Source organism: Lepisosteus platostomus, chromosome 4, assembly GCF_059453375.1.
Source record: "Lepisosteus platostomus isolate fLepPlt1 chromosome 4, fLepPlt1.hap1, whole genome shotgun sequence".
Lineage (NCBI taxonomy): Eukaryota > Metazoa > Chordata > Actinopteri > Semionotiformes > Lepisosteidae > Lepisosteus > Lepisosteus platostomus.
In genome coordinates, this window is record NC_142614.1 from 68,958,951 (window position 1) to 68,979,640 (window position 20,690).

General features: G+C 36.6%; 1 protein-coding gene across 3 annotated transcripts in view; it reads left to right on the top strand.

The window, feature by feature from the left end:
• The first annotated feature begins 7,984 nt into the window (after positions 1-7,984).
• LOC148673705 (phospholipid-transporting ATPase ID-like) overlaps positions 7,985-20,690 on the top strand; it is a 59,463-nt gene continuing 46,757 nt past the window's right edge. Inside the window, exon 1 of one of the 3 annotated variants that reach the window (XM_088630477.1) lies at positions 7,985-8,351. Coding sequence is in view for 1 of the 3 variants with exons in the window: in XM_088630475.1 (XP_088486601.1) it covers positions 18,720-18,734 (15 nt within the window). In the remaining 2 variants the exon portion in view is untranslated. Of the gene's footprint in view, positions 8,352-11,943; positions 12,225-18,586; positions 18,735-20,690 lie in introns of those variants that run through there. The other 2 variants (XM_088630476.1, XM_088630475.1) reach the window with 2 other exon arrangements.

Genomic DNA, 20,690 nt, shown 5'->3' on the forward strand with positions numbered 1-20,690 from the left:
CAAGACCTCTCAACCAGCACTCTTTCTTTTGATCCTTCTTTGTCCTTTCACTGTTTCTCTGTGTAACCCTCTGTATAGGCAGCCCAGGTGTCAGGTGTGCTTGGTTTAACCCACACCTGGTTTCAAGTGGTCTCTGTCTCCCAGCATCTGTTTTGACTCTGCAGAATTCTAGCCTGGTTTTGAGTCAACATCACTGCATCCTATGGAAACTGCTCTTGGACAGTAAAAACACCTCTTCCAGTCAGCAGTGTAGACTCCATCGCACAAGTGCATTCACACAAAGAAAGCAAAAAACTTTTAAAGTCTGTCATTTCTTTGAAGCCCCCAAGAGGAGACAGTACTATCTCACCAGCTCTTTAGAAAGAATGACCAAGGGAGCTACTGTTTATCTCCCGAATGCCTTCTGTGAAGTCAGTTCTGTAATCATATTTTATACTTAGTTAACAAACAGGATAAATATGATCTCAACCTGTTTATTTGAAAACCAAGTGACTTTATAATGTTGGTTAGAATATCACAGTCATTCATTAAGGTGCCTTACTGGATCTAGACCAAAAATACAACAGATCTACTCTTCCTGTTCTTTTCTGGACAGGCTGCAATTACAGCATGTAATAATCACTGAAGAAGTTCCTGTTACTATTTTCTATAGAATTAGAAAGTCATTAACTCTTTAACAAATTAAATGCCTGTGACCTATAAATAATGTGGTTGTATTTTTGTTTGAAATGGTTAAAGGAATACATTAGGTGCTTCGCAGATGCATAACTGTAGGTTGAGCCACATCGAAAGTCTACAAAAGATTCCACACTTGAATAGCTACAGTACCTGTTTAATTGTGCAATATTTCTCTCACTGCATATCAGGTCTCCTATGTTAAAGGCCTGAACTGCATAAAGCAAGACTGGTACTGTATATTCCATGATGATGATTACATGATGAAGGGTCTTCTGTATTTGTCCTCCAGTTTAGGTCATGAAATTTGCAGAGAAAGCATCAAATATCCATCCATTTTCGAACCTCTCCTTCTTTCGGGGTCATGGGGGGAGCCTATCCCAGCAATCAACGGGGGGCAAAACGGGATACGCCCTGGCCGGGACACCAGTCCATTGCAGGGAATGCTCCCACCAGGCTCAGTTTTCTCAGAAGCCAATTAGCCTATCAGTTTGGACTGTAGGAAGAAACCTGAGCATCCGGAGGAAACCCATGTGAACATGGAGAGAACATACTGTACAATACAAGCTCCATGGAGACAGGACCCCTGGGCTGGAAATTGACCCACTGCTAACCACTCTACCACCATGCCACCCAGTATGACAATATTTTACTGTTTAATACTAAATATTTTGTAAGATTTGTTTTTTACAGTACATAATTCGGAGCTCACATCACAAGAAACCCAAAGCCTCTTATGACTCTTTATAGCAGCAGTTTAATTGCATGGCTGTAAATGAATGTCTGACTTCTTCTGCATCCTATGGCACAACCCTATTCATGTTCTGTATGCTGCAGGACTTTACTTGAAACTTAGAATTATCAATACTTTTTCTTCTTACATCCCCCCTACCTCAAATTGACAGTTGATTATTAATGTGGTTCTCCACCATGACAAGGTAGTTATCACTAAGTGGACTGACTCAGCTGGATGGATTTACACCCTCATTTAAATTATAATGTTAGCATGCCCAAAGGGGTTGGGCAGCCAGTTGACCTTGGACCCCTAGAGGTTTTTTTTCTCCGTACTAAGGAGTCTTTGGTTCCTCTCCTCCGTTGTCTTCTGGTCTTCTGTCCTGTATTGACAAGATGTACAGTATCGTCAATTGTATTGTTAAGCGCCTTGGGGCAACCTTTTTGTGAAAGGTGCTATATAAAAATAAACTGAATTGAATTTACAGTTACTAGGGACATCCCAGGAGTCATTGTATGGTTAGCTGGTGTGGCTCTGGTAAGTTAATAAAGTCCATTTGGAGATTCTTGAGCACATCAGCTTGAGCATTCGGAGATGCTTGGAGCTACTCGGACAAAACTGTACTGTAAATGGGTCAGTTAGTGATGTACAGTAGGCCTTTCATAAACTGGCAATATCCGAACTACAAGGTGAAAACTACAGTACTTTTACAAAATTCAAATGGGAATTTTTCATCTCCCATTTAGCAAAAGAAGCACTGCATTTGTGTGTGAAGCTTACCAAACGATTTCCTTAAAAATAAATACCATTTTGACGCACGGTTTAAATTCCCAGCTATGCTGTATTATTTTATTTTCTATACAAATGCATTTTCAAAATAATAGTCATTGACTGAACCCTGACCTCATTACTCCAGGGATGTGGCAATGCAAGCTTTCCATATGTACAGTACCTTTCTAAATTCTAGATTTCCAGGATTCTGAGAAATTTCAAGGTTGCTTGAGATTTTTATTAGAGTCTTTTTGCCTAAATGTACTATTCACAAGTCTGAATTTTCTGAAAGTTGTTCAGCAAATGTTAAACGGAGGCTATCAGACGTCTTTTAATTTTCATAATGTTTGAAACAGAATTCCTTCCATCTAAATTTAAATTATTTAGAAACTTGGAAGAATCGGCAGAGATGTTAATCATTAAAAAAGCCCTCAACAGTCTTTTAAAATTTTGCTTAAATTTGGGAAGTCCATTTCCACATTTCTGAGAGTTCATCTAAAAACAGGAACAGTGAAAACCAAAAATAATTTCTAAAAGTGGGAAACAAGTTTTGAAAAATTATGTTTTGCTAAATGTATTCTTCACATCAATGTTTTAAATGATTAGCAAGATTAGTGTTTTGTATTTGAAGAACAATGAATGTGAAGAAAATGAGAGGGACATTGTCCTCTTTAGGGAAACACTGCTGTTTTGACTTCTTGATTCGACAGCAGAAATCGAGTCCAATTAAGAAAACAAGCTTCATAACTGGTCAAACATAGCTACAGTAAAAGTAACAATGAAAGTCGTGTAAGACATCCGTGTAGATGAGTATTTCCAAATTTACCATTTCTACCAGAATTACAGAATGTGTGATATTTTGATTGACTCTTGGTCATTAAACCACATTTCCTGACTGCATCAACCATTTGACAACTGTTCTAATTATAACAGATCATCTGTTCAGAAGAAGAAATATATCAGGAAATACAGGAAGCACACGGTACAGTTTATGTAATCTAAGAGCTAGTATATAAACTGAACAGCAAAAAAATGTTTAAAATTTTTATAGCTGCTGCACTGATGTTTTACTAAACAGACATATTGTACAGTAGGTATATTATGATGATTAACATTTGTCATTAATAGGGTTTATCAACTGGGGGAAATGTTACAGCAGTAGCCACCATTGGAAGCAACACACACTATCAGACACGTGTTTTGCACCAAGTTGCATTTCTGTCTTGTGCACTTTATTGTCTTGCCCTGTTATGGTCATAGATCATAGATCCTAAACAATCATACTAGATGCTTCAACGAGGAAATGTGCCCTGGAGGAATGTTTCAATAGCATGAAATTACTGAATACGGAAAAGACAGCATGTGTGGTTAGGGGACTTGATCAACATACAGTAGCACCTTGGAGTCAGGTTGGCATCATCACTACAAGTGGAGTTCTGTAGCGACCATTAAACTTGGACTTCTCCATCGATCTCCGCAAGGTGCTGGGACTGGTGGTCTTCCAGATCATGGCCTATCATTCTTCACCTCTTCATACCTGTCATTTCCTGTTAGACTAGTAACTGCTGGTTATGAACACCCCAAACAATGAGTAACAGTCTATTAAAATATCAATGGCACATAGACATTGTTCTCTTCATAGGCAGATCATCGTGGTTCCTTCCTGTGTTTTTCTTTCTTGATTTTCTCCAGGCACGGCATTCAACAAGTTCAATGACCTCATCACCTATGCTCAGTCAAGTCTCTCCAACGTGGAGATTATTATGCAACAGTCACTCAAGTGTAAATGTAAATGATGTACTGTACACTGCAGTTCTAGAGTGTATTACACAGCACCTTTATATTGTACATACTGTATGCAACTGTAAGACACCCTTGATCACCTGTTAATTATTCTTATTGTTATTTGTAGTAGTAATAATAATAATACATTAGGCAGATTAATGGAAGTCCTAATCCCCCATTTAGCTCTTGCTGCAGGAACAGAACTCAATGCCTCTTATATCATGTTCAGGAAAAATAATGTTCAACGAAGATTATAATCAGCGTACTGCAACACCAATCAGGCTTCTAGAGCATTATGATTTCCTGTACATTGTAAACAAAGAGTCATTGGCTTAGATCTGTTGAAGAAATTAAGGTAACAAACTAACCATAGCACCATCAATAAAAAGTCTTTGATATGTTTTTAATAACTGAACACTATTTTTTAATTAATTCAAATTACAGAAAATGATTGCACATACTGTATGTACTAATAAAAAACGTATATTAAATATACATGCATTATGAAATATAAAACTCTTTGCTCTAAAATAATTTATTTTTTTGTTTTAATAGTTTTTCATGAATTTGAATGTTAAAACCATAAAATATTAAGTAATTATTGCAAACCATGGGTGATCAAATGCCAGATAAATATATTATCAGAACACTACAGTGTTTTCAGGAATATGTCCAAGTTGTGGGAAGCAGAACAAAACTATGACAAAAATGAGCAAATTAATCATTCTTAATTGATATTAATTTATGTAATTAAAACAGGCATCAATGTTACAAGTTTAAGGTTTAGGTGCAATCACAGTATCTGGAGTTACAGTTCATTTTAGACTGAACAGCTTGCCTCAGAGAAATAACTTTTTCAATTGGTGAGAGATCATGTGCACTTAACTGGAACATACCGTACAATATGTGTCCCAGGAAAATTCTTAATTTAAATAAACAACCGCAAATAATACATTTAAAAGGGAAGAGAAGGAATATGCTGTACAAAAATGTGTTAAGGTCCAAAAATTTAAACCATAGTGAAGGGATTTATGTTAGGGATTGCATATACAGTAAATATGGGAAGAATTAGTATGCATTCACAATGGAAAAAGTGCAATCAGATTTTCGAATACCATACGATACTTATTGTATATACTTATAACAAAAAGGTTGAGGCTTTGTTAATTTGTGCATGACAATGATATGAAGTGACATGAAGCATTTGGTCAACAATTACAATTGTTGATTGAACAATTACAATTACAATAAAGGTTAAAGCTATGATTGAGGTCTGGTCTCCAGAGTCCAGACTTCTATTCTGTCAGGGCAATCCGGGGACTACAAGGTCCTGCTGAATGACAAGAGAAAGCCCAGAAACAGGTTTGCATATTATATTAATATACTCTTCAGGATATATGTAAGTCATTTACAATATCTGGAGACAAAGTGTTCGCTGTCAGCACAAAATATGAAATTGACAAACAAAATATAAACCTAATCTCAGATTAGAACTACTGCAGTAAGTATGAAAGTGTGCATTTAAATGTTTTTTTCTTATTGCAATAATGTCTTTCCAGTGGCAAAGGTATGTTTCCACACTGTACAGTATGTGTAATGAACAAAGGCCATGGAAATATGACATTGACGGAATTCACATTAATATCCTTCTTTTTCAACTCATTATGTACATCCCATTGATGAAGTCATTGTCAGGATAATGTTTTTATGTACATCACACATAATGCATTTTAAACCACAGAGTTTTCTCTCTAACCTTGACGTTAATTTCAATTAAATACTACTATGTAACTCCAAAATGTATGTGCATCTATACTGTATACAGTATACTGTGCACACATGCACACACATACTGGTATATCATGCTTATGGTATATTTATTTTCCAAGTCTATCTCTACAAACCACATTTCAAGGGTGTCAAAGATAAATTTCTGTGTTCCTGTCTCTCTGCGGATGTAAACTGTCTGTAGTATTTCCTGGTTTTATTTCCTGAGATATTCTTGATTGTTTTTTTCTGCCTAGGGTTGTTATTTGTCACTAGAGTTTATTCTTCTACTTTAAATAACTTCTGACAGGAACATAAACCATAAAAAAAGAATGTGACACAGGTATGCTTATGAGGGGATGTGGTAGTTACTACTGTTACAGCGCTTACAGTGCTTCATGAGACAATAAAAAAGAAAAACTACCTATCATTAGATTGCTTCCAGCATCCTGTTTTTTGCACAGGGCCTGTTTTATCGATAGAGACTGTAGAGCTCCTCTTTTCCCAGGAGCATAGTCAGGAAATGGACAGAATATGGAACCATCCAAACTCATCCTAGAGCAGGCCATACTCACAAACTGAGCAATAGGGCAAGCGAGACCTTGGTCAGAGAAGTAACCAAGAACCCAATGACCACTTTGACAGAACTACAGAGTCCCATGGCCGAGAAGGGAGAACATGACCAAGGGACCAATCTCTGCAGCACTACAGATCTAGCCCCTATGGGAGAAGGGTTAGAAGGAATAGCATGACTGGAGTCAAAGAAGGCCAAAGAAGGTACCTGGTAGGCCCTGAGGCCATGTGGCAGAACATTCTCTGGTCTGATGAAACAAAAATTGAGCTCTTTGACCCAAATTCAAAGAGCTATACCCAGAGCAAACCAAACAAAGCTTATCACATGCATAACATCATCTCTACCACGAAGCCTGGGGATGCTTTTCAGCAGCAAGGACTGAGGCCCTTGTCAAGTTAGAGGGAACAATGAATGGAGCCAAATATATGCAAGTCCTTGAGGAGAACCTGCTTCAGCCAGCAAAAGACCTTACAACAGGACAATGACCCTAAGCATACAGTACAACCACTGGTGAGGTTTCCTAACAAGAAGGTGAATGTCCTTCACTGGTATAGCCAAAGCCCAGAATTGAATCCCATGGAGAATCTGTGGAATGTTTTGCTTAAGCAAACCTGCAATGAAGAAGGCACATACAGTAAAACCCCAAATACAGATGTACTGTACAAAGCTGATACAGAAGACTATAATCGCTGTGGAAGGTGTTCCTATAAAGCACTGGCTCAGAGGGGTGAATACTTCAGCAAACAAGACATTTCTGTTTTTCAATATTCAGACATTTTCACAAATTGCACCAAAATGTCACAAAACAAATATTTTTGCTGCTTCCAATGCTTTGTGTATGTTGTGTGAATCAAGGGGGAAAAAATCACTGCATTGGATTACAAATTCTGGTCCTAACACAACAACATGTGCAATGGAATATGAATAATTGAATATGTTTTGAAAGGCACGGTAACTGTAGTAACGTATTAAAACAAATTTGACCAGTTTGGTTAAAATTGGTTTATAGAACACAATAGTTTCAGTCCTGTTTTTTTTTAGGGTGAATGACCATGCAAACTCTCTGAGACTCTCTGTAACTGAACTTCTGTAGCTGCTGCCTTTGGAATACCTCACTACAAAAGAACCATTGTATTCACTGCTATGATATTGAATTTCCTTGCAGACATCAGAGATTCAAGGAATGACTGCTCTTTCATTCTAGATAACAGTAACAAATGCTAAGCAGAACACATACTACGTTATTTGCCATTCACTCAAAACGAGTTATAACATTCAATGCAATGCATAAGTGATGAGTATATCATTTAAAATGAAATGTTATACCATTACCACATAAGAACTTAACAAATCCATTAAATGGATGACTTTGTGAAAACAGTGGTTCTTCATTTACTTCAACAAACTGAATCCCAAGTGACTATTTACATTTAACTTTATCTTATAATAAAACATATAATGTTTATAAAAAAGAATATCTTCCATATAGAAGTATTTAATTATTATACACACTGTTACTTTCCACACATAACTTGCTTATTTTTTAATCTAGTGGTTTTGCAATCTCAATTTGATTACAGCCTTATTCCTGAGGCTTGCACACCTGATACGGCGGTTAGGTCCAAAGTTCTCTGCTGTGTTTACTTTGTATTGTATTGTGCCATTTCTTTCCACCCACAAAGCTTCATAAAATGTCTCCTGCAACTATCCACTGTCCATATCGCTGACACTCCTTTCACCTACTGTACAAGTGCACAGTGATACTTTGACCATCCACCCAATTGAACTCTGCTTGTCTGTTCTATTACCAACTTCATGTTTTAGCACAGCCAATATCTCAGCAACTCTGAAGCGGTCTAGCAGCCTTTTGAAGACAACTGAGAAGCCACTGCTTGGATTTACCGCTGTGTAAAAGTATTTGTTTGTAGTAACTGGGAAACTGATACTGGTCATTCAGGTTTGGAGTTATCTGCAAACGTTCTTTGAGGGCTCTCTTTCTGAAAGACATCGGCAGTCTTGGGAAATTATTCTGTTTTGTGATAAAAGGTAAGCAATATTTATTGGTATTTGTCATGACAGTGGGGTCTAATTCTGAGATTTGTATCATAGATCTCTTGTAGACTTTGATTAGATCAAGGAAACTAAGGGTAAAAAATAGACTTGTTTAGGCTTTAAATTACTTTCTTTTGTGTTATATTTCTGGAACATTTCTAAGCCTCTGCAGTGAGAATATTAGCAAGAGTAGCTTGCTAATGTATAGCTTTCCATAAGTCTAAATTACATAATCATTATAGCACAGTAGTCAGTTGAAAGTCCTATTTAAATGAGAGATGAGCACTGAACAATTAAAGGTACTGTATGAAAGTGCTGAAAACTTAAAACCTATATAAATATACCCTGAACCACCCCTGACTATATATGTTCTTTAGTAAATTCTAAATATCCTGAAACTTTAAATCCATTCACAGAAAATTCATGTTATTACTTTATGTTGAGCCCCTTTGCTCAGTGCAACATAACAAAGATCGTGGTCTTAGTGAGACTAGAGCAGAAATTATGATTGTGAACGAAAAGATACGTGAGTTCTTATTGTTACTGATAATTTTGTAGTGTGAGATAGATGAGCTGCTGTGTGAAAGGTTTCAATACAGTTTCACAATGAAATGCATTTCAGTATTTTAAACAGTTGGTGGCAAAGGTGTTTTGATTGCAATCCTGACTTGCTTCTGACTAAAGCCAAGAACAAAGAACTGCCCTTTGCTCGAGGCACTGCTATTGTACTGACACTTTCTTCTGAGTGGTCAAAGAAGACAATCCAACAGATCTTTTCTCTTATCTGTTGCCTTATACTGTACATCATCCACAACCTTTCCTTTTTTCACCACCCTGCTGTATGTACAGTAATTCTGTTTACACACACAGACCCTACATTGTGCATGGTCACAGTTCTCTGTGCGCATTTAAAGCTCACTGTTAAAGTAAGTTTCTGAAAAACAGTTTTTTGTTTCTCGAGGTAGTGAAAGATGGTGGTTGTGAATCAATTAAAGCCCTCCTCTGATAGCACAAATTTACTTTCTCATCACCTTGTTAGTATGATCTCCATTGTTTTCATTTCTGTATGTAACACAGTTCAGGTTTTTAAAATGTTTTGGCATACAGTAAGTGTAAATATCTTTTTTTTTCCCAACACCATACAAACTGGGAATTTACTTGCCCATAACAAATCTTAAGCTTGAAACTTTTTACTTTTAAAAAAAATGGGTCTCTATGAAGTAGTCCAGCCTGTTCTGATGCTGGCAAGAAAGGCAATCATGATCAGGTGGATGGGTGACGAGCCTCACTCTCGAGCTCTCTGGGAATTACTAATAAGAGACTTGATCTCTTTGGAAACATTAAGATTCATCCTAAAAGGTGAACTGGACCCTTTTTTAAGATTTGTGGGATAAGCCTTTCAGAGCACTAGGTTTAAAAGAGGAGTTCAGTATATACTCCTAAGCCATTATACTGTATATAATTATGCTATAACCTTTATGCCTTTTTATGGTAAACTGTGATATAGCTGTTTCTAAAAACATACTTTTACATGTACTTGTTTTGATTTGTTTTTTTCTTTCCTCTTTCACTTTCTTTAATTCCATTCTTCATTTCTTTTTCTTACATTCATTGTTATTCTCTTAAAAAGTGTACAAACTGATGTCTCTGCTGTGATATTTAATAAACAAAATTGAAAAAAAAATGGGTCTCTATAATGCCTTTCATAATTTTTCACTTCTGTGAAAAATTTCAAACAAATTCAAACACTTAAATACAGTGTTGAGTTCAGACTGGAGTTGTAGCCATAAATGTAGTAAATAACACTTCAATTTTTGTAAACTCTGAAGTTAATCATTCAGTTTACAATGTTTAAGGTCATGAATATAAGGGATGTTTATCTACTTTATAGCCACTTCTTAAAGATTTCTAAAGGTGGAGTTTGTCCTGGTTACATGGGGCATTACAACATTTGAGGTGGTGTTTTATGTTTTAACCATCCTATGGCAACACCTCTTGGAGAATCCCAGTAAAAGCTGACTCGTGACCAACAAAATTTGAACTATGGGCTGTGATTGGACCCCAAAGCTCAATGTGTCCTGGTTAAGCAAATCGGTAGCCACCTGCTTGTGCCATATCTTCACAGATAAACCAATGACTAAATACTGTACAACTTTAAAGCTTGTCTGGTCGGCAACAGAAACTGTGTTATATTATAGTATAATACAATTTTAAGTTTTTTACAAGTACAGGACATTACGTTGTTGATCATGCTTGACAAACTGAGCTGGAAAAGAAGATGCAGCCTCCAATCCTGCAATATGACTCCCTCCCCAGCCCTGTCAATATGTATCAGTCTTACCCTTGAGGAACTTATGAACTATGGGAAGAGTCCAAGCTAGTTTCTATGCTTACTTTATGTGAAAGAAAACACAGAAGTCACGCCTGAGGTTACTGAACTTGAACAGAACCTGATCATCTTTCCTGGGATTAATTATTTTAATCTTGCTAATTCTGTGAGGAATTGTTTCCCTATTTTAGACCTCATACCTGTATTTAGTATTTAACTCTGGTTGTATTGGTCTCTGCTGGTTATTATGTTTGCATTTATTATAGATATACCTAGGATTTTGCACTTTAGCTCGCACCTAATTTGTCTGAAATTGCCCTTGAAATGAAACATTCATAATGGGAACAAATAATCGAGAATGAAAACACTAACCTGATCTAATTTTGACAGTGTATCATCACCTACAGTATGTGTAGATAGAACCCCCTTTCTTGGCTGCTGAACTAATCAGTGAATGTGAGAAGGCAGGGAATCTGTTTCTTTAATCTGCCTCTCCTCTCTCATTCAGTAGGGACTGTTGTAGCAGAGGAACTCGGATCTCTATTTTTGATTGGATCATGGAATTTTGTTTTAATGTTTCTAATATCATCTAATATCAAATTCCGTTTTTATCTGTTGATGGCAGATTTCTGTTAAAAGGAGGCCTGCTATGTACATGAAAAACATAGCTACTATCAAGTGCTGGATGAGAGGAAAGAAAGTTTTTTGTAATCAGACATTAAGTCATCTTTAAACCATTACATACCATAGATAGTAGTTATCTTAGAACCCTGCAGATTACAAGAATTTCATTTAGTCTTTTTACTTTCAGGTAATGCAGCACAGTAGTACAGCAAATCAATCCAAGTATATAAACTCACTGAAATTAAAAATACATATTATATTGTTCTTTTTTTTAATTTGCTGGTCCTCAAATGTTAAAACCTGAAATTACTAATTGATAGATACTACGCTTTATATAGTGAAAAACATTGCAGAGTTTGAAAAGTATAAGGTAAACTACACCAGAATGCTCACTCAAAACTTGGTAAAAATCAGATCTTGCCTGAGAACTACGGCCAGCTTTTAATGTTACCCTTTTCCTCTAATGTCTGCAGGGCCCCATCACATTAAAGAAACTATTACCCTAATGTAAGCAAGATCTAATCTTCAGCAGCACTTTTGGCGAGGTTTGAATATGTGACGGTGCTGAGTTGTGACAAACCCCCTACCCCCCCCCCCCATCTGTAGGAAACGGATACATTGAGAGACTGAGCACACAAATACCAAGTAGAGGAAGAAAAGTAAATTCTTTTGACTTAGACATGTTTGGGCTGGGACCCAGCATCTGCAAGGCCCACCCGTAATTGTTTATCATGTTCCAATGAGTGGTAGTGAGTTCCACTTCCCTCCTACAGATGGGATAGTTGGAAACTATGGGTGGACTAGGAGGGAGAGAGTGAGTGGGAAAGGCAGGACTTTCTCTCCGGCAGCGCCTGTAAAGAAGGCTTTTTCACAGACACTGGAGGACCTGGGTAGTAAGGGAGTACACAGGAGGGGTAAGAACCTGATTTTCTCACTGTTCGATGGCAATGAGTTTAGGGACAGAGGAGGAAGGGGGGTAGGGGCTGCGATGATAAATTCCTAGCTGTCTCCTGTTAACGTGCTGGGATTCCTGCCTTCGCTGTGGTGCTGTCGAGTGGTCATACAGGGGAGCTGAAAAAAAATGAGTAAAACTGAGGAAGTGAAGCAGATGTTAGGTAACAGAGCTATGTTTTTACACATTCCTGAGGAAATAATGATAAATGAACCTGGGCATAACGATGTTACACTGAACCTGAGTGTATAGATAATTGTTCAACTTTTTTTAGAACTTTTTTCACCGTGCTGCTGGAAGATTTTCTTTTCCAGGAAACAAATAGCTTTTAAGCAATTCCTGCTAACTCCCCTAGCAGTACTTACAGTGGCAGTTTTTTCTAGTTCCGTCTCACTGTTAAATTAAGCGAGTTAATAAACTCTTGTTAAGATACTAAGATAAAGCACTATGCATCCAATTTAAACAATTTCATTTAAAAATGTTTTTTCAGAAGGTTGCTGATTTTTGGTGGGATGTAAATGACAAATAAGGACAGCCTGAGTGACCTATTTCTAATTTTTACTTTTAACTACAATTCAAATAATTAAATGCCATTACGAAAAAGAAAAAAAAAAGATACAGGTTGGATTTCATTTCATATACTCATTGTAATGTTATGGTTTTGTGGCCTAATTCACTATCTCTGTACACACGTTTCTTTCCTGTATGCTTAAAATTTAAACTGTTCGGTATTAATGTGATTTTAAACACATTGGATGTAAGTTAAAATCAAATTTGGCCAGATTTATGCAGTGGAGCTTAAAAGTTCTGTGTACACAAGGGGAGGACTGGAGAAAAGCAAACACTTGGTTGGATGCCAAGAAAGTGCCCTTTTTCGAAGACATAATTAAACGCAGAGTACTAAATAATTCAGATTTTGCATTAATCTGACAATGCAACATACCGTATCACATGTTAAAAAGGCAAAAGGCACATTCATAGATCTCAAGGAGTTCAGCTGCATTGCTACTGTCCACAATTCTAAAACCTGATTAGAAATTCAAAATGACCACTGACATGATACAACTACCATCGTTTTCTCTAATGTGTTCGGATTTATCAGCTTTACTACTTTTGATTGTTACTGTAAAAGAATGTTTTGTATTTTGATTCTACTAATTAACTGTAGCTTTAGTAGTGAATTGTCTGTGAGTGACTCTAGTGACTGTGGTGAATAGTGACCGAACTGACTCTACACTATCTCTGTGGTGAGAGCCAAAATTTGATGAGCTGCTGCCACAACACCATGTCATAACCAATGCCTGAGAGCAGAAAAACAAATCACATCATAAAAAAATTCCTTTGCCTTACACTAAAGAGGGCTGAGAAATATTAAATAACATAGCAACCTGTGATAATATATTGTGTAACAGTAGAGTGTGTTCATGTAATTGTATCTAGAAATAAAGCACTTTGTTTCAACAAAGTTTGTTATTATTACATTGAACAACACATTTGTGCTTTTAAACCCCACTTTTTCAATGAATAATACCCTATCTTGTAGTCATGCATTGTTGTCACAGCAACGTAACATTGAAAATACAGTGAAAATCTAACGAAAGAACGGCTACATCAGGCTGTTTAAGGTTTTTATTAATAAAGAAGAGAGGAAATCAAGCCTAGTTACATGATAACTTATACCGTACCTTCCCAATGTTAGGGTGGCATTGCATAAAAAGTGTTTGGACTATCTTGAGAAGCCAAGTCTCAAGACATTTAAAAAATGTTTAACTAAAAAAAAAACATTTGTTTTTGTTTTCCCACACATATTTCGTCTCCTGCTTGTTCAACAACTTCCTACTTGTAAAATGACTGCAAATTAAGAACAAATGCTGTGAAGCAGGAAATACATATATGCACCTAATTAAGCTTCCCAAAGCTTATCCCAGATGCATAGGGAGCAAGGTGGGATTCCACCATGGAAGAGGAGACAGTCTTTTCCTTCCACCTCTGGGCAAACACACACGGGGGACAAAGATCTTATGTAAAGTGTCTTCAGAAGGTGCAAGGAAAATTTTTCATCAGAGGAGCAGGACAAAGTCTTGTGCAGATTCAGTTTTATTGAGCTCAATAAGGACAGCAACGTGTGTGGGAGTCAGAAAGAAGTTTGTTTCACAATCCGAGTGCTTGTCTTGTTCTTCGATATGCAATATAATTCATTTGTCTTGTTGCCTGCAGCTCTTTGAGGGCTTGTCCAGTTTTGTGATATTTTGGTAGATGTTTGCCCCTGTCCTTTGATGAGACACAGGTTGATTTTTTTGCCCTGCCTTATGGTATGTGTTTGTGACTGTTATTCCTGGGAAGGAAATCAGTTGCTTTAACTGCTACTTTAATACCTTCCACAGTGTTCTTCCATGGTGATATTGAAGAGCTGTTATTTCTATGCCCCACTTTAATGCAAACTCGACATACACACTTTTCAGGATTGATCCTTGGATCTTAGAGCTTTAAGACAGGGGGACGTACTGCAATTACCCACATTTCTGATACAATTAATAAGATTACATGTATTCAGAAAGTGTACACCCTACACTAAACCTGCATTTACTCTTCATCATCCTGCAGGTTACACACAGGTCATCAGGTCTTGGGAGGTGCAGTGTCTCCACCACTCCTTCTCCCAGACAATAGGATATTAATAGAAAGCAAAATATCTTATTCATATTTCATTATCTGAAAATAAATTATGTTTTGATTAAATTATGCTTAAATTTACCGTTTTGCTTTTTATTTTTTAGATACCTTAAATAGGGGGTTGCAATTATGGTATTTGGGTACTACATATAAACGATTATATAAACTTACGTTTTTAAGTTTGCAGAAAAAATTAAAAAGTGGATTACATCACGTGTAACTCTGTATATGCATGGAAATATTAATTAGAAGATATACAGTAGATATACTGTAGAAGATCCATTAAAGACCACATTCTGTCCATGCTGTCTCATCGGTTGCACCTTGTTAGAGCCAGTGACCTGCAAATACATCACAGTGCTGCAATGTCCTAGGACACAGTGATCTTCAATCGACAATCAGGCAGTGACATTTACAGTATGTCTAGGCTCTTATTAGGAATTGCTAGAAAATCACAACTGAGAAAATCAGACTTAAGTTTGAAAGATATATGCAGCGTTTTGTACTGTTTTATTTCTTTTTATATTTCTAAACTGTCTACCCATATATAATACTGTATATTAAATTTTTATTTCAGTATTAGTTAAAAAATGCCATTCATTTCAACATCACAATTTTATCTACTGTACAGTATGAGTGTCCTGGCATTATCTAAAACTGTGTATCAGCATCTAGATCGTAAATCTGCAAAACAAACTAGAAGGTTTCAAAAAATTAGGACCATTGCTAAAATATTCCATTGCACCAGAGGTGATTCCTTGAAGGTAGTTGGGGTTGAATGATGTAAGAGTCAAAACCAGGAAAACACAACAAGTAGCAAAGCACAAGAGGAGAATCCAAGCTGAAGTCATAGGTAAACAAACAGGATCCAAGCCAAGTATGAAGGGAAGCAAAGGGGCAAGCCGGAAGCAAAGACTTAGCACAAGAAGAGGTCAGGATTCCAGTGAAACTTGAGACACACAGAGCCCCGAGCAGTGTCACCTGAATCACCTGAAGTGGTGGAGGTGGTAAATTGCCTCCAGGTGGTCCAGGTCTCCTGTCAGACAGGTATCCATGGCAAGTGGCATTGAGTGACTGGTGGGTGGTGCCGTGGCTGGCTGCCATGCCAATGCTAGTTTCCCCCACAGTGCACAGCGCACCAGCAGGGGCAAGCATGACAGGTTGAACCAAATCTCACTATACTGTACATACTGTAAATACTCATAAACATCTTCAAATGCATCTAATTCCTTTGTGTCATCATTCCTTTTGATTTTTTTTGTTGTAGTTGTGCTACAAAGTAACAGTTATGTCCACAATAATGGCTGATATTGATAAAAGCCACACATTGCTTATAATAGAATTTAGACTATCTCAGAGTGACATTTTAAACCGCATACTGTATGTAAAATATGTGCCAATAAAATCCATTTAGTTTTAAATATTTTAGAAAAAAATATTAATGTCATAGAAAAGTAAAAATGTTACAAATATAGAATTTGTCTGACAGGCTGCATGCTGAATTTAGTAGAAATCCCAACATATACACAAGCCAGTGTGTGGTTTTTAAGTTATAATTAAAGAATATGAGTTGACATTAATTTGTGCAATATGAAAACTGAGATGTCACCTCAAAACAACTGGATGTACTGTATACTTTTGAAAACCTGAAAAAACTTTCATGTTTGAGGGAAGTTCAATCTCATCAAAAACTACAATGGAAATAAGAACGGTTACAAAGAGAGGCGGCCTTTCAGCTCATCTAGTCTGTTTGGTAGTAGCTAATTGATTTTAAGGATCTCAACCAGCTTTCTCTTGAAAGAAACCAGGGTATTGGTTTCAACAGTATGAGCAGGTATTCTATTCCATCCACCCACAACACTTTTAGTGTAGAAAAGCCTCCTGTTCATATGCTATCCTTGTGTTCACTTGAGTTTCCTCCAGGTGCTCAGGGTTCCTGCTCATGCCCAAAAACATGCTGGTACTGTAGGTTAATTGGCTTCAGGTAAAAATTGCCCCTGGTGTGCGTGTTTTTATTTTTGTCTATGTGTGCCCTGTGATGGACTGGCATCCCAACAAGGGTGTATCATGCTCTGCGACTGTTGCTTGAGGGGACAGAATACAGCTCCCTCTGACCCTATTTTGAATAAAGTGGTTTGAAAACAGATGGATGTACAGTGAATTGCACTGACTGATTTACTGGGTTAACTGGGCTTTAGAGCATTCTCAGTGTTAATTTAATAATAATAAAACATCTACTTATTCATAAGTGTATTGAAGAACTTGTAAAAGAACCATCTGATACTCATTTACCTATTACACATTTATCTCAATTCATCTGTTTCTAATATGCCTGTAATCTGAGAGCAGAGGCTGTTCTCCAGAACAGAAATGTAGACGGGAGTTTTTAATTAGTTATGTTAATAATTTAGTGAACTATTGTAACTAGTTTCATAACTGCCCTCTCCAATTAAAAGGCAGTCCTTCCTATTGTATTTATTGGATCCTGACCAGCAACCTACATGTACTGTATCTCTTCATGAACATGTCCTGCAGGACTGGAACAGGGAACAGAAGAGTCTGATGGTTGGAGAATTCAATGTCTATTCTTAGTCTGTATTAATATGAAAATAAAAATATATTATCTTGGTGAAAATGGAAATTCCTGTTAACATTGCTTTTTCACTTTTTAGGTTCTTAATTACTATGTATTGCTAATGTATGTTTAGGTCTACATTGCTCAGCAGTATTGTTATTGCTGTTTGTCATTCCTTGCATACACTAACAGTGAACTGCGTGTGAGGATTTTTAAGTGGAAAGTGAGTTATCCAAGTGGTTATACATCGGTCTGCCATTTTTAACAATTGAAATATTCCGTCCATCATCAAAAAAACTGCTTATTCCCAGTAAGGGTCTTTGAAACCCAGGAACTTTCCTGGAAGGTTAGGGCTCAAGACAGGACTATATCCAGGATGGGACACCAGTCCATTTCAGGACACACACATTCATACATTTTAGACACAACAACTGACATTGTTATCATGTATTGTTAAAGCATTCATAGAATCAAGTTAAATGATTCTGCAATGGTTCAGCAATGCAATGCAGGGACTAAACCACCAGTGGAAAATACTGGGAATACAGGTGTAAAGAAAAGTGAATACAAAATGTTTTACAGTGTCACCAGTATGTAGAACAACTAACAAAAGCTATTGTTAATGATGGCGATTTGTAACCCTTCTAATGTTTTCATCTTCTTAAATTCTGTACTATAAAAATATCCTCTAGCTCAGGACATAAAAGTGGGTGTGGAATTTTGACATGCTACAGTATACCTGGATGGACAACTTGTAACAGTATACCTGGATGGACAACTTGTGATGTTGGCTGCCTTTAATTTCTTTTTAACTTCTATTGGTGAAGACTGTGAAATGAAATCAAAATATGTGCCAAATGTAGCCGATTTTACTGTAAATTTTACTGCTATTATTGGTACAGGAACAACAGTGTTTGAACAGGAAAATAAGATATACCTATTGCACAGAGTTAGTAGGAGTAAAAACACCAGTCAAACAGAAACTGTTTCACAATATCTGCTGCTTTTAAATACAGGGTAGTAGAAGGTCAGTTCAGTGTTTCATTCTGCATTCTGCAGTTCTGCATCTACAATGAGTTGGTCTAGTTATTCTTTGAGAACATTTCCTTAATTATCTTTGATTTAACCTTTCTAGTTTTTTTTTCTTTTAATTTAAGGACTGTCTTTTAGCTTTATGGAGTGTCCTTCCTATCTTTTTGGATAAACAGTATGGACCACAAAAAAGTAAGCATATTTATGTATCTATATACTGTATATGCTTAAATGGACACATAATTGTTCATTATAACTTTGTCACCTTTTTGCCTTGATACATAGGATGGGAAAATATCCCACTACTATAAGAAATTAAACACCTGACTTACATCAAAAAAGTGTTTTGCAGTCAAAGGGCTAAACTGAGATTTGCCACACACTAGTATCATTGACAATTGTACTAAAATTAGAGTTCACTGGGCATATCTACCAGCACAGCACTGTATAGGCCTGAGAGAGCTGATAGCACAGAAGAACTGATAAGCAAAAACTGTTCTCCAAAAACTCCTGTAAAAGGAAAGCAGTCATTTTATTTGTGGAAGCTGAATGTTTAGATGTGGATGTTGTCGGTATCCTTATCAGACCTCCAGAGAGTCCTCTCAAAAAACTGCACTGCTGCCAAACTCTTACACTGCCAAAACGGATATACAAGCAGTATGGCATTTTACTAGACTTACAAGTATGTTCCCAAAGTTACCAATGTCTGTTTATCATGTTTATTAATGTAATGCCATTATTGCTGTAACAGAAGCAAATCTTTGAAAGTTGTGCAATGAGCTAACACTGCTATTGGATTACGTATCCCTTCAATCTAAGAAACAACACAAATCATAACAAATGTATCCTAAAGTCCTTAAATACCATTGCAATTACAACAGTTTCCCTCTTTTGTTAAAGCTTTTCCTTACTAGGTTACTCCTGCATGCTTTACAGTACTTCAGAACGTCTCACACTATTTTCCCACTTCTACTAAAATTATCTTTATAAATGTCAGGAAAGGCTACTCATTTCTAGTTTGTTGTTTTATCTTTGATGACTGTCTAGGCTGTTATGTTGTAGAATAAAAGAATAGAAGATTGTATTCGTGCTAAAACAGAAAGTGATGTAAATGATCTGGATATTCTGAATTTAGGCATTGTTTTATTTTATTGTTTGTCATTTAGTCTGGGATTTACCTTTATAATAATTTATAATTTATCATAACTTTGAATCATTCTATTAACATGTCAAAGCAACAGTATTATGTAATTTTACTGGTTTCCGATGTCTATGGAAAAGCAACTAGCCTGCAGAATTGTGTCATGATGTTGTACAACCAGAAAGTAGGTTTCTCAGCTGAGCTGAGGACTGTTCACAAAAAGTCAGTTTAACTGTCACTCTTGCATGACATGGCAGAGGTGGGTATACAGTAGCTGATGTGAGTCCAACTAAAACAAGCAATGGCAGTTTATTTAAGAGTTACTTTAAATGTAAGCAGAAGTCGGGATGAAAAAAAAAACAGTAGCTTTGTATTTCACATCTGCATGAATTCTCTATTAGAGATGTAAAAAATCAGCATCAATAAACAATTTCTAATTTCTAATAACCTAACATGCAAATCTCAAACAGTATCGGCTAAACCTGTGAAATAGGGAGGAAACAAAGGTGAATCCTTTAACTGCATCTAATCTGAGTGCAAAACTTTGAACATGACAGACACATTTTATTTTGTTTTACTTTGAGACCCTTGTCTGCTTTTTCCAGCTGTGCTGTTCTGAGGTGTACAGTACAAAATGATCTTGATGAGCAGTCTCTTCAATAATATTATGAATGCTTTTGAAATGCTGATGTCCACTCACCATTCTTAATCAGCTTTTGAACCATATCTCATGTTAGTTTGATCTAGTTATACAGTATCTATCGGGTGTCTTGGTCTAGTCCAACATCAATGCATATGTCTCAGTGCTGTAACTAACAAAAAAAGAATAGAAACTAGCTATAGGTACTTTCTAGAGGTCCAGAAGCAGTGGAAAACTCTCTCGTTGGAATTGGTTTCCCTGTAAAACAGACAACATGGCAGGACGGTATAAAAAGGAGAACAGACACAGTCAGATGTTAGTTGGCCTCAGGCAACTAAAAATACTGCCCTTGGCTCAGCGACAGGAA